Raw genomic sequence first — 14,323 nt, 5'->3', positions numbered from 1 at the left:
AACAGGTGCACTGAGACAAAGAAATATGGCCCAAATGAAAGAGCAGATAAAAACTCCAGAAAAAGAACTACATGACAAGGAGATAGACAACCCATCATATGCAGAGTTCAAAACACTGGTAATCAGGAAGCTCACAGAATTGATTGAGCTCAGTCACAAAATGAAGGAAGAAGTAAAGGCAATACACAGTGAAATAAAGGAAAATATACAGAGAACCAACAGTGAAGGGAAGGAACCCGGGACTCAAATCAACAATTTGGAACAAAAGGAAGAATAAACATCTAACCAGAACAGGATGAAGACATAAGAATTAAAAAAAAAAATGAGGAGAGACTTAGGAACCTCTGGGACAACTTTAAGTACTCCAACATCTGAGTCATAGGTGTTCCAGAAGGCAAAGAGAAAGAGCAAGAAATTGAAAACTTATTTGAACTAATAATGAAGGAGAACTTCCCCAATCTGGCAAAGGAAACAGACTTCCAGGAAGTTCAGAGAATCCCAAAGAAGTTGGATCCAAGAAGAAACACATCAAGACACATCATAATTAAGTGACCTAAGATTAAAGAGAGAACCTTAAAAGCAGCAAGAGAAAAGGAGTTACCTACAAAGGAGTTCCCATAAGGCTATCAGCCGATTTCTCAAAAGAAACCTTGCAGGCAAGAAGGGGCTGGAAAGAAATATTCCAAGTCATGAAAGGCAAAGATCTACATCCAAGATTACTCTCTCCAGCAAAGCTTTCATTTAGAATGGGAGGGCAGATAATGTGCTTCCCAGATAAGGTCAATTTAAAGGAGTTCATCATCACCGAGCCATTATTATATGAAATGTTAAAGGGACTTTGCTAAGAAAAAGAAGGTAAAAAAAATATGGACAGTAAAATAACAACAAACTCACAACTATGAACAACCAAAAAACAAAAACTAAGCAAACAAGTAGAATAGGAACAGAATCACAGAAATGGGGATCACTTGGAGGATTATCAGTGGAGAGGGGGAGAGGGGATAATGGGAAAAGGTACAGGGAATAAGAAGCATAAATGGTAGGTACAAAATAGACAGGGGAGGTTAAGAATAGCATAGGAAATAGAGAAGCCAAAGAACTTAAATGTACAACCCATGGACATGAACTAAGGGAGGGGGGATGCTGGAGGGGGGAGGGTATAAGGCTGAAGGGAATAAAGGGGAGAAAAAAGAAAGGACAACTGTAATAGCATAATCAATAAAATGTACTTAAAACACTGTTTGGATTGCCTGCCTCTCTGCCACTGGCACCTGAAAACCATACCAGGAATACAGTCCCCAGGGCTGCCTCTGAGCCTGAATGATAGGAGGTTACGTTCAAAAACCAGATTGCAATCTTATTGAAATTTAGCAGCTTCTTTCTTCATTAAGCATTCCCCTGATTGTTACTAGCTTTTGGTTGGATTCCAAAGTTCTGTACATGTTGATTCTGACAGTTTTTGCCAGCTTAACTGTCGCTTTTGTGAAGGCATAAATTTGCAGGGTTCCCTATTCCCAGGTATGGACATTTTTACGGTTATTTTTATATTGATAGATTGCCCTCTAAAATGAATAATCTGTTTTACAGTGCTAACGGCCATGCATGTCCTCACAATAATGCCAATATTTGTTACAGATTTTTAATTTTTGTTTATTGTTGAATAATATTTCATAGTCAAATTGATTTCAATTTCAGTATTGTCGAGTGTGAACCTTTGAGAAGTTAGCATTTATTTTCTGGACACTGTTGTTTCCTTTGATCATTAGGCTCTTCAGCTTATTCAAGAATTAGCCTTTCACCTTCATTTCTGTTTACCTGAGCCTGGGCTTGATGTGATGAGAGATGTCTGTGTAAGTGACACAGTCCATCTTAGCTGGGCACAGGCAGTCCCTAGCACTGGGGGAGGCTTGTTGGACCTGACCCTGGGCCTGCTTAAATCATTCATACATTGAACAGAAATGCACTGAGCCCTACTGTGTACCAGCCTATGCTAGTGCTGGGGACAGCCTTGCCCAGTCCTTGTGGGCAAACAGCTGGACAGGTGTGACACCAAACAAGCAAGATGCTCAGGATGTCATCTCAGAACACAAGTTTCCTGCTGAACCCACTAGTTTAATTTTATACAGGTTTTAAAAATTGTTGATGTCCTTACCCTTGCTCATCACATCCTTGAAATGGGCAGTCAGATCAAGCCCCCGTCACCTCAGCAACTCGAGTTTCATGGTGCACATGGTCAATCCTTGGGTGGAGCTGGAGGGGGGATGCCCTCCTGGGTACCAGAGGTCTGGGCCCTCTCCTCTGGGAACCTAGGGCCCCAGAACATGAGCATTCTTCTGGAGGCTCACCTGACCTCACATGACAGGCAGTTTCTTTCAGGACAGAACTCCCAGAAGTTTTCAGATGGCCAAGTCCCAGAAGACTGTGCTAGCCCTTCCTCAGAGAGAAGGTAGGTATCTCTCACCTGCATAGGTAGAGCCCTCCTGAGGTTTGGGACCACACAGTAATGGAAAACCCATGGCTAAGGTTTCCCATGCATCCTGCCAGGCAATCCAGGTTTGCCCCCTCTCCTTACTCCTTAGCATGGTAGGATGGTGGTGGTCAGGTGGGGACACTGTAGTATTCATCCTGTGCACAGGGGTCGAGACAGCTGCCTCTGCCCCCGTCCTTCGGCCCAACCTGAAGCACAGTAGCTTGGACCATCCCCACCACGAGAGGATCCGCCGGCCCACCCAGTGCCTCTGCGGCCCCACCTCAACTCCAACTGCCAAGTCGTCAAAGAAGCCCAAGATGCAGGCCACAGGGGACATGTTTCCTACCAACTGGAGCCCACCTCCTGTTGAATTCCTGACCCCGAGGGCTCGGCAAGCTGGCAAGCGGGCCCAAGCCCGCAGGTGGGTGGGTACGGTGGAACCTCAGAGCCCGAGGAGACTGGCCTGCTGGGTGCCCTCGGAGTTAGAGCAGAAGTCCCAGGTTTCAGACCTGCAGGGGAACCTGGCCTCACTGGAGGAGCTGTTCTGGAACACGGCAGGCCCAAGCCAGGAGGCTGCGGCTCCACTGGTGGGTACCTCCTCTCCTTGCCACTCATCTTCAGTCACCCTCCTCCGTCACCCCCAAGACACCCCATTTTGACATTTCTCCTGGGCCATATCCCAACTGTCCTGTGACCATTTCCTTTGGACCATCATCCTTCCTCAGCCATATACCCCTAATCTCCCTGCAGTCCTTGGGCCCTAAAGGCTGGGGTACCCCTCTCCCTCTATTTCCACTCCTAACTCTTGCTAAGAAGTGGCTTGGCAGTGCCAGATCTGGTGCCCCTCCTGCATGGGGCCCTTCAAGGCTTTCCCAGCCATGGTGGGGATTAGGGCCCTGGAGAAGGAAGGACCTTGGAGCTGGGCAAGGGTTAGTCAGGCACAGAGACTCAGCTGACTGTGGTCCGCTGGACGTAGATTCCTGAGTGGACACTTCTGTGATGAACTTCACAAGCAGAGCAAACTGCTATTGCTAGATAGATGGTGGGGACACTTAAGGAAATGCACTCTAAGAACAGGGCTTCACTTGTCTCTGATAGCCCAAGACTGTCAGTCACTGAAATGCCCACCACTAGGGAAGTAATAAATTCTGTTCCAGTCACATGTCAGAGTGCCCTGAAAGTATTTCTTAAGTTGTCTCTGAAGGACTGATATGGAATGGCCCTCCGGACATACTGCAAAATGCAAAGGGCACAGCACGGGATGGGGCGTATGGTATGCTGCTCTTTGTGTTGAGGCAGGGGCTGTGATACGTTGCTGTGTGCTTTTCTGTGTGTGCAGAATGCCTCTGACAGCATTCCTGTGGGGAGGGCCTGGGAAATGTTTTCCTGAATGCCTTCAGGCTTTTTTATTTTTTTAGTCATGTGAATGGATTGCCTATTCAGAAAAGTTAACAAAAATGAAGGGTTTAATTTAGATTAAATTTTATTCTGTTTCCCCTCTACTTTGTCTTTCTCTTTCTTTCCCATTCCCATGACCTGTTTCTCCAGCTCACCCCTGGGGACTCAGAAAGCTACATCAACAGCTTAGATTACTTGCTGCAGGAGAAGAGGTGAGTTCAAGAAAGGGTCCATCATGGGGTGTTCGTGTCTGTGGGGTTGGCAGTAATTTCAGAGGTTGTCCTCTAAGATTCATATCAAATGCCTCTCGGGATAAAGCAGCCTACGTCCCCCCACCATGTGCCCCCCCAGGAGCCCTATGTACTTGAATTAATAATGAACATGGGAAACAGCAGCCAGGTCAATGGGGTGAGGGTCATGGCCAAACAGAGAGCCCCCACCATGTACAGAGCCCTCGTCTCAGCTCCTCTTTCATCTTGACTTCCTTCTGCCCAATTCCTGCAAGTTTGGGGAAAGGGGAGAGTTAGTCTCTCAGTTCCTTTTCAGGTACTGTGTTAGAAGTAGAGAAGGTGCTGGCTCTGACAGGCGTGCAGCCTGCCTCCTGCCTCCACAGAGATGCACCAGTTCCTGCCTCCCTGCCCTGGTGCTCTGCATCAACCCTGGAGCACGCGTTGTTCATTTCCCCATAGCACTTCATTGCTGTCACATCCGCCATCTCCATGGTGTTACAGTGAGCCTTACCTCACATAGAAGTTACTTTCTAAAGGCCAAAGAAATCAATCAGAATTGGTACCTTAGGAAGACCAAGATGATGGTGTTGGAGATACCAACTCCTAGCATTGGGAGGTTCTTGCTCTGCGCTGGGCCCTGACCAGGTGCTGGATATAAAGATGACTGTGTAGCCCCAGTTCACCTGGAAATTAACATGATTCTAGTGTTTCCTGGGCCATAGAGATGCTATGGAGAGTCCTGGAATCGTGGCACCTAACTTAACCAGGGGATTAGGAAAGACTCCCCAGAGGTGTCCTTGTCCTTGGACCTCAGCAGATTAGAAGATTTGGGAGGGTGGCAGGGATGACCACACATATAAAGGTGAATAGAACAGGCCATACCTCTCCTGACTGGCCAGGACTGGAGCTCTTGGTGCCAGAGTGTTGGGGGTGGAGATCGCAAGAGATGCAGCCAAGATGTGAACAGGGGCTGGGGCAGGAGGGGCCTCATGGGCACAGGATGGAGTCCTAGGGCACTTTTGAGCAGGTAGTGATACGTTTTCCCATGTGTCTAATAAAGAGCACTCGAGCTGCATCGTGGGGAATGGATGGGAAGGGCGAGAGAGGAAGTAGGGTGACTAGTGATGAAATGGCGCCTGCGTGGGTAAAAGGACTTCAGAATTGGACCCGTGGCATCAGAGGGGCCTGAGTGCACCAAGCTGGAAACCATCCAGTCAGCGGCTAGCTAGAGGGATCTGAACCTGAGACAGAGGTCCAGGCTCGAGGTAAAAAATCTTTGAGAACTGAGGACCCAAGGGCAGAGCCAGGGCAAGCACTGGGAGGGCCAGGACAAGGGCTGTGAGGCAGTCAGGGCTCCCTCAACAGCCTGAGGGACAAGGACAGAGAAGGCTGGAGCAGGGGAGGGAGTAGGGACTCAGGCAAGATAAAGGTTGGCAGCAGAGCCTCCGGTGAGGGCTGGTTGAGGTGGGAAGTGAGGCTCTCAGGGGCTGTTGGGAGAAATGTGGGCTGCAGATCTTTGTGGCTGAGAGCACAGACTGGGGAGGGCAAGGGCTGAGCAGGATCTGGAGGGCTGCCACTTGAGGCAGAGAGGCAGGCCAACCGTCCCAGCTCTGGGCAGCAATGAGCACAGGGCTTCTCCCGGCCATGCAGCTGGACCTCAGGAGGAGCAAAAGGGCTAGACACAGGCCAAGGTATGTTAAAAAGTGAGCAAATGCCCTGGCCGGTGTGGCTCAGTTGGCTGGAGTGTTGTCCCGTAAACGGAAAGGTAGCAGGTTTGATTACCAGTCAGTCAGGGCACACATCCAAGTCGCAGGTTTGGTCCCAGTCAGGGCCTGTGCAACAGGCAACCCCAGCGATGTTTCTCTTTCACATCAATGTTTCTCTTTCTCTCTCTCTCTTTCCCTGCCTTCCCCTCTCTCTAAAATTAATGAGCATGTCCTCAAGCAAATATTTTTTTAAAAAGTGAGCAAATGCCAAAATAAGGCACACCAATAAAAGCACACTTAAAGGTGTGTGGTGAAAATCGCCCTTTTTCAGGCCTGTGTGCCCATCTGTGCGTGTGCAGATATGACACGATCAATGCAGCGCACACCTGCCCGCAGAAAAATACGTTTCTGAGGCAGGCACTGCAGCTTCCTGGTCCCTCCCTCCTAGGCCTCACCATGTGCTTGGGGGTCCCTGCAGCCCAGTGACAGGGCTGGGTAACCCACCAGGAACAGCACTGACCCCATTCTTGGCTCTCGTCTCCCTGCAGGGAACAGGCGCTGGAGCAGGAGCAGGAGAAGCTGCTTGCTCAGGGCTGTCCTGATCTTGAGTCCTTGGATCTCGATGAGGAGGACCTGCCTCTCACACCTGAGCACAGGTGGGGAGGGTGGACACAGGGAGAGGGAAGGACACAGTGGGGACCTAGGTGAGGGGTGGGTACCCGGGACTCAAGGGGGCACCAGGGAGGATATGGGGCAGGGGCAGGTGCAGGTGCTGGGGGGGAGGGGGTGGGGGCAGTACCCCTGTGCCCACCTCGCCAGGCAAAGGACTTGGTCTGCCACACTCTGGGTTTTGGACAGTTTCAGCCAGTGATTTGTTTGTCATTTGTGAGTTCTCAGGTTGCCTCCTCCTCTTAACCCCACTCATTGATTGATTCAAGAAATATTTACTAACCAGCTGTGTGTCGGAGTTCAGTGTGGGCCTCTGAGGACACAGATATGAAACATGGCCTGCTCTGCCCCCACTGACCGCCACATGTATAGAACTGGGTCTTGGGACAATAACTGCACGAGACCAAAGTCTAAATGAAAACTGCCTTTAAAGGGGAGAGTGCAGTCACAGGACATTGTTCACCGTCCCTGTCTGGGAAGGAGCAGGTAGCTGCTTTCCGTGCTGTGGTGCGGGTGGCGTCTGTGAGCCCACTGGCCGGAGGAGGGTGGACTCGTCTGTGCCAGAGTCTCGAAGACGCTCAGGGACCGCAAATTACTCCACGTTCAGGGTACCCTGTTACTAGTTCAGCCACATGCATGTTTGTCCATCCATCTGTCCATTCATCCAACAAACATCTTCTGAGTGCCGACCTGGTGCCAGCCTCTGTTGCAGACTCTCGGGACACAGCAAGAACAGCGCCAAGCAGACATCTCTGCCCTCATGTCACTTGCTTTTAAGGCAGAGAGACTAACAGTGAACCAGCTGAATGAAGCTGTGTGACAAGTGTCAGTGAGAAAGGATAAAGTGGGGAGGGGCATCAGGACCGTTGGGACAGTTAGGAGATTTTGGATGAGGGCTCAGAGAAGGCCTCTGTGAGCAGATGACCTTTAAACAGATGCCTAGAAGAGTTTGAGAGGCAGCTCCGGGCCTGCCCCCACCCCTAGACCAGACCAGTGCTGGTGTGCTGGGGGAGCAGCCAGGAGAGGCAGAAGGAGGAGAGGAGATCTGGGGTGGGGTTGGGGGTGGTGCTGAGTAGGGACTCCATGCCAGAGCTTCTCTGAGTGAGCTGCCACCATTTGCCTGAACAGGATCCTCCGCCACTGTGTTGAGGAGAGACAGGGGATAGTAATTAAAGGAGGCCTGAGGGTTTGGGCCTGAGCAAGCAGTAGGTTGTCATGGTCTGGAGTGAGACTAAGTGATGTGGGGTGGGGTGGGGTGGGGTAGGATCCAGAGTTCATTTGGGGGATTTCAGAGGTGGGATCGAGGAGGCAGCTAGGATGCTTTGTCTGGAGAGGCGGGCTTAGAAGTTTTGAGGTACAATGACACTTAAAGCCACAAAACTGAGTGAGATGACTCAGGGAGCAACTCAGGGTGCCCAGCCCACGACCCACGGGCCACGTGCGGCCCAGGATGGCTATGAATGTGGCCCAACACAAAATCATAGATTGACTTAAAACCTTTTTTTTTTTTTGCTCATTGGTTTTCATTAGCGTTTGTGTGTTTAATATGTGGCTCAAGACAGCTCTTCTTCCAGTGTGGCACAGAGATGCCAAAAGGTTGGACACCTCTGCACCACACAGGGAGAAGAGACAGGGGCCCAAGGGCAAAACCTAGAGGTCACATTAACCTTGACAAGAGCAGCTCTGGTGGATGGCTTTGGGCAGACCTGGCTGGAGTAGGTTCACCAGAGAACAGGAGGAGCAGAGTAGAAGTGAAAAATGGGCAGTAGCTGAAGTGGACAGTGGAGTCAGGTTAGATCTTTTCTGCCTGTCTTTTCCTTCCTTCCTCTCTTCTTTCCTCCCTCCCTTCCCCAAAAGCTGTGTGCTCAGAAGCCTGCATAGGCTGCAGGAGGGGAGCCACCTCAGCTGTGTCACTGGGGGCAGATTGTCTGCCTGTCCAGGCTTTGCTTTTCCCGTAAGTCTGTGACAGTGTCCAGCGCTGGTCCATGCAGTGACAGGTGACATTTGCCTTTGGCATCCACTTGCTGTGGTTCTCCACTTTAGGGATCCCCAAATGTTATTGTTGCCCAGAGATTATTATGAGTGACACTTTGGCTTGCCATTTGATTATTTCTGAAGTTTTTCCAATAATTGTCTCCAGACTGGATCAGGGATGGGCACACTTACTGGAAAGTTTGTAAATGGTGAATATTTTAGGCTTCAAGGGCCACAGAGTCTCTGTTATAACCACTCAGCTCTGCTGTGGTGGCAGGAACCATCCCACAGACGACGTGTCGATCGAATGAGCATGACTGCTGCCGTAAAACCTCATCACAGAAACAGGCAGGAGTCACTGCAGGCCTGGCCTGGACTAAGGGGCCCCTGCATCCTACCTGCTACCAGTTCTCACTGTGCAAACCCAAGTGGCCAGATAGGCGGAACACTGCACACAGGCTGCCCAGAGACCCTGGGGAAAAGTGATGGGCAAGTCACACCATGTGTCTGAGTGCAGGTGGCTGGGTGTGAAGACAGTGGAACCAGCGGGTGTGGGCCAAAGGCCTTGGTAACATCATAAGTGATGAAAGCACTTGTCTCTCTAAGTTGGGGCCTATGGATTTGGTTTCCAGGTTCCCAACTGTCTGGATAGCCAGCCTTGGAACTGAACCTTTGAAAGATCTCTCTAGCAAGAATCATTATTCTAGCCCTTTGCCTTTCTACTACATACATCCAGGATTCCAGAAGTTATGGCCTGGACATTTTGAAATCCTCACAGGCAGGGAGTTATGGGGACAACTGGCTTAAGGCAGAAGGAGTTTCAGGCATTACAATTGCTGATAGTTTTCTGGGCATGTGACATTTTAAAGCTGGACTGTGAGAAAGCCTTTTTGACAACAGCCACTCTGAGGTGTGGGTTTTGATATGGAATCATTTTGATGGGACAGTCCAACTCTCTGCTTCAAAGAAAATGACTCCCCAATGCACAAAGCCAGCAGCCTCTTCCCTTCCTGAGTAGGGTGTGGAGCACAGAGGAGTGTAGGCCTGGAGGGGCAAGCTGAGGCCGGGGCTGGTCACATCAGACAGACAAGTTGCCTGTGACCAGGAGTCACAAAACTGCCACAATTGCCCCTCAGAAAGGACCCTGAGCATCCTGAGCAGATTGTCTGCTCACACGCTAAGGACCGTCTGGTAGTTCTGAATGGACAATGTCCTATATTCTTTATTTCTTCAAGTTAAAAGACCTTATGTGCGTGCTGAGGTCAGGGAGGGAGGACATTAAACCACAACAGCATCCTTTATCCTCAGTTCTGGGCTTCACAGGAAATCCTTAATTAGTTGTATGAGGGTCATCTCAGAACTCTGAATGACAGACGTTATATTTAATATCACAAAAGTCCCTTTGAACAGTGATTTGGTGACAAGGTTAAGACCCTTTTACAGGTGAGCCTACTTCTTACAGACTTTTAATAATTTGTACATTTTTTAAATTATAAAAGCAACATTGGAAGTCAGTTATTCAGACAGCAAAGAAATTAACAAAACAGAAAACTGTTTTACCATCTGTGTGTTGGTTCTTCCAGGTGGCTCCCGAAGTCACCCCCTCACTGTGCCATGTCATCCTCAGGGTGACCCTGTGATTCAGGTTATCCCCTGACACTGGGCAGCCTGACATGAAGCGAGCAGAGTTTGCCTTGCCAGCAGTGGGCAGCCCCCCACTGCTGCATCTGCAGGGCCAGCTGCGGGAACCCCAGATCCTCCTGGGAGCCCTACGTGCTGTGACTCTCCGAGTTCAGTCTCTGCCCAGCTAGGAACCTGGGTGTGGGTGGTCCTCTAGTGAGAGGAGGGAATGAGTACCCACAGCTGATTTAATTTGTTGCTGCTGTTACTGTAGTTAAATGTAGTTAAATGCATTACAAAATCCAGCAGGACACAGTTGTATGAAGTAAACAGGAAGTGCCTCCTCTTCCCCAAATCCTGTTGCCCAAGGCTAAACCTAGATCATAGTTGCATGTGTCAGATGGAGGGGGCGTGCTGCATGTGTTTATGAATGTGTGTATACCTACACATGTACACACACATGCATGTGCACACTTCCCATTCTGCAGCTGGCTTTTCCACCCACCTTTGTGGCACAGAGTTACCTCATTCCCAGGGATCGTCCCAACTACCTCCCCCTTCCTGGTCCCTCTTCACTGGGTCACTAGTCCTGACAGTTTGCGCCTCCCGACATAGTCAGATTGTATCCCCTCTTCTTCTGCCTCTCCTCTGCTGTCCGAGGGCCCAGCTCTGGTCTACTTAGTCAGCTCACAGAGCAGGTGGGGCCTGAACATCTGTATTCTAGCAGCTTCTTGGGGAGTCTTCCTGATCATGGAGCTTGAGGACTGCTGCCCAGAGGAAGTCTGGGCTTCTTCATGGTGCAGATACTCTCCCTGATGTTGCGTGTGGGTCACCGGCCAGCAGTGACCACGGAACGCTGTGGATGGCTCGACGATAAACACGCGAGAAAAAACACACATGCACAGAGACAGACTAGTTTCTGTGGGGAAGTAGGGACGAAATGGCCACCCCCCTAGTGGGGAGTGCGCCGATTTACAGTCCATACCTGCTTTTATTGGGCTCATTCTGCATAATAATTCAGGTAAAGTACAGTACTCATTAGGGGGAAGTAAGGAACCATAGAAAACAAAGAACTCTGCCGGTCTATTGAGTTGGGGGTCAAAGAGCTGTAAGACTGAGGAACAAACTAACTTCCTCCTAAGACTCTTCTCATTCAACTGAGAGCATTCTAAACAAAGGAGGTTTCACAGTAATTTACATGTTCTTTCTTAGGCCTGATCACCCCGGGGAATCCGCACTTCTCAGTACAGAGCTGCACCACCCTGTCATTGTTTCAGGCTTAGGTGGAGCAAGGGAACTAAGGCAACTGGGAGACAAGGTTTTTTCCCAGACGCTGAGAACTCAGGCTATGTCAAAGCCGAGGAGCGAGGGTCCATCACCCTCTTTTGCTGCAGCCCCCCAAGTCCTTCTTTTGGGGGGGCCTCCCAAAAGTGATCGTGCCTGTCTTAGGTCATTCCCCCGTGGGGAATCTTACCCGTCTTTGGCTAACCGACCAAGCTTTTTGGGGGTTCAGTCATGAATAAAGCAGCAGAAGCAGCATTCCTGCCAGGGAGATAAGCTTTTGTCTCCTTGCTGGCTTACAGTTCCAAGGGCGTTCCCTTAGCCTTAGCCTAGGCGGGGGTTTCAGCTTCTGATACCAGTCAGGGCGGTTCCCAACACCCTGACACTGGCTGACCCATGTCTCTCAGCTCTGTGGCCCATCCACCTGCTGCAGGGTCCTGGGAAGTTCAAGGGCAGCCCACACCTGATTCATCCTCCACCACCTGGCACCAGCACATGGTGGACACTCAGTGAACATTAGAACTGAAAAGAGCCAACAGGTGGTGCTGGGCTTGTAACCAGAACCTCAGGCTCCTGGACTGAGGGAGGAATCAGGTGTACAACAGAGTGGAAAAGAAAGGGTTCCTTAGTTTGTATCTTGTGGGCTCTTCCTCCAACAGCAGGTGGCGCTGTCCCGCTGGTTTGGTACCCACCACCCCCACCCACCCACCCCCAGACCCCAGCTGCAGACAAGGTGCGCCTGATGACCCAGTTCTCCCATCTCTTGCTTTGCCAGGGAGCTGGTGGAGAGGTTCTCCATAACCCTGCAGGCCATCCCATCAGTCCACCCAGGAGAGACCATGTTTCTACCCAGGCGCCACCCCCTGCCTTGCATCCTGGACTATTCACACGTGAAGCCCCGTAACCACCTGGAGGAGCTGTTCCTCAGGTAAATGTTTGTGCGGCATGATCAGGCCCCTCCCTCATGGGGCCCAGTGATTTGGTCCACCCCAAAGGAGGAAATCCAAAGCTGTGTTTGGCCCATTTGGCTGTGTCAGCTTTTAGAGATAAGAGATGAAATAGCCATGCATGTCTAACAATATTTAATTTTTTTAACCTTGCATTTCAGCAAATATTAGACTGTGTATTTACCTACTCACATTGCTTTTCCTCCCACACACCTGAGTTTCATGGAATAACTTTAATCACACTCATACCACCAGCCTCTGGAGCTGTGTCTCCACCTACACAGGAGCCATTTTCTAGGCTGTCAGCAGTTTTCCAGAGCACGTCAGCATCACCACCATGTACTCATTCGAGACACTATGTCCATCTGTGTGTGATGCTAACACTGAGAAGTTTGTCCCCGGCCACAAGTATGCTGTGTATAACATTAGGACAGCTTGTTCTTCTCTTGGAAATAAATTTATGATCGTCATCACATAACCACTAACTATGTTTTTTTTAAGGGCTTCAAAAAAAAAAACCTTTATGACAGTAATGTCCACACTTGCAACTGTGAGTCCATACCGCTAAGAATAAGAGAGAGAGAAGGCCCACAGGGCAAGATTCAGGGCAGCGGCCACCCACGGGGCATTCATGCAGGCTGGTGTGCCTGATGACCCACACCAGCCTGCACGAGTACCCCTTCAGCTACACTGGACTTGAACACAGGAATCTTATTCTTTTTTGCAGCTATTCAGGGCTTTAGTATGTCTATTCCATTCATTCTAAACCCACCTTATTTTATAATAGATAACATTTTGATGTGTTTCCTTTAGAACTGTGTATTACGGAAAGTGCGAAGCATACACACCAGTAGAGAGAACAGTACAGTGCACCTCCATGTACCCAGCACTCGGCTTCAGCAATTACCAACTCAAAGCCAATCTTGTTCCATCTCTACCCCTGCCCACCAGCACTGTCCCCTCAAGCTGATTTCTATGTAAACCCCAGACCCATGTAATTTCACCTGTATGTACTTCAGTTTGTGTCTCTAGAAGACAGGATTATATCTTTAGACATTATATCAATACCATTATTGTACCTAAAAAAATAGTAATGTCTTAATATCATTAATATCAGTCAGTGTTCAGATTTCCTCAGTTGTCTTATAAATGTTTTTAAATGTTCAAATCAGGACCTAAACACCGCAGTGAGGGTAATGCACCTGGGGAAATCACACTGCACTGCATCGGTGCCAGGCACAGGCAGCCCTTATGTTATAGGTGGGCACAGGTAACCAGGTTCTTAGTGATTGGGACAAAGAATTAACCAAACACCCATAGTTTATAGAAGAGAACATGGGAGTAGGCCAACTCCAAGCAGAGATTGACCTTATGGGCTGGAGGGACTTTATTCTTATAGGGTGGATCCTTCCTGGCTAGTTTTGGTGGGCTTTACTGCACATGTGCAAGTAGTTGTATTACTTTAAAGCCACCACTCCTTCTCCTGGGGTCTCCCTGTACTAGGTTTACCTTTCCCTTCGCCAAAGAATTATAGCTCTCCATGTTAGAGATTGGTGAAAAAGATAGGAGTTATTTATTTAAGTTATACAGACTAAAAGTAATGACTTAATGTCTTCGTCAAAATCCCAAAGTAAAACACCCACAAACACACACAGTCCTTCCTCCCCTCCTTTGCCCAGTCTAGGGTACCGTATCTCAGGAAAAGAAATAAAAGTCCGTAGCTCAGGCAGCTCCCGGTTCTTCCCAGTAATCTGTGCTCGGCTGATAGGCCTTCCTCGGTTCCTGGCACCATCAGCTGTGTTGACAGGATCTCCAGCTAAAGCTGTGTGGTGATTCTTTGCTAAAGCTGTGTGGTGGTTCTGGGCTAAAGCCGCGTGGTGATTCCTCTCATGGCTGGGGTGGGGGTGTGATCGCCCTGTGCCAAAAGTACGTGGTTCTCCTTACATGGTTGCAGCCGCATGGTTCTCTCTCCTCAGTGGCTGCAAGGGCTGGGGGGGTCGCCACTTTGCCAAAGCTGAGTGGCGGTTC

General features: G+C 49.6%; 1 protein-coding gene across 1 annotated transcript in view; it reads left to right on the top strand.

The window, feature by feature from the left end:
* The first annotated feature begins 2,400 nt into the window (after positions 1–2,400).
* The window catches only part of FAM178B (family with sequence similarity 178 member B), a 91,675-nt gene continuing 79,752 nt past the window's right edge, over positions 2,401–14,323 (top strand). The window contains exons 1-5 of the mRNA XM_045828544.1: positions 2,401–2,446; positions 2,636–3,090; positions 4,019–4,080; positions 6,353–6,460; positions 12,124–12,276. Coding sequence (XP_045684500.1) covers positions 2,401–2,446; positions 2,636–3,090; positions 4,019–4,080; positions 6,353–6,460; positions 12,124–12,276 — 824 coding nt within the window. The remainder of the gene's footprint in view (positions 2,447–2,635; positions 3,091–4,018; positions 4,081–6,352; positions 6,461–12,123; positions 12,277–14,323) is intronic.

This window comes from Phyllostomus hastatus, unplaced genomic scaffold (genome assembly GCF_019186645.2).
Source record: "Phyllostomus hastatus isolate PE091 unplaced genomic scaffold, TTU_PhHast_1.1 phas_scaffold_78, whole genome shotgun sequence".
Taxonomy (NCBI): domain Eukaryota; kingdom Metazoa; phylum Chordata; class Mammalia; order Chiroptera; family Phyllostomidae; genus Phyllostomus; species Phyllostomus hastatus.
The sequence above is the reverse complement of the archived record's forward strand: the minus strand, read 5'-3'. Positions and strand labels throughout refer to the sequence as shown.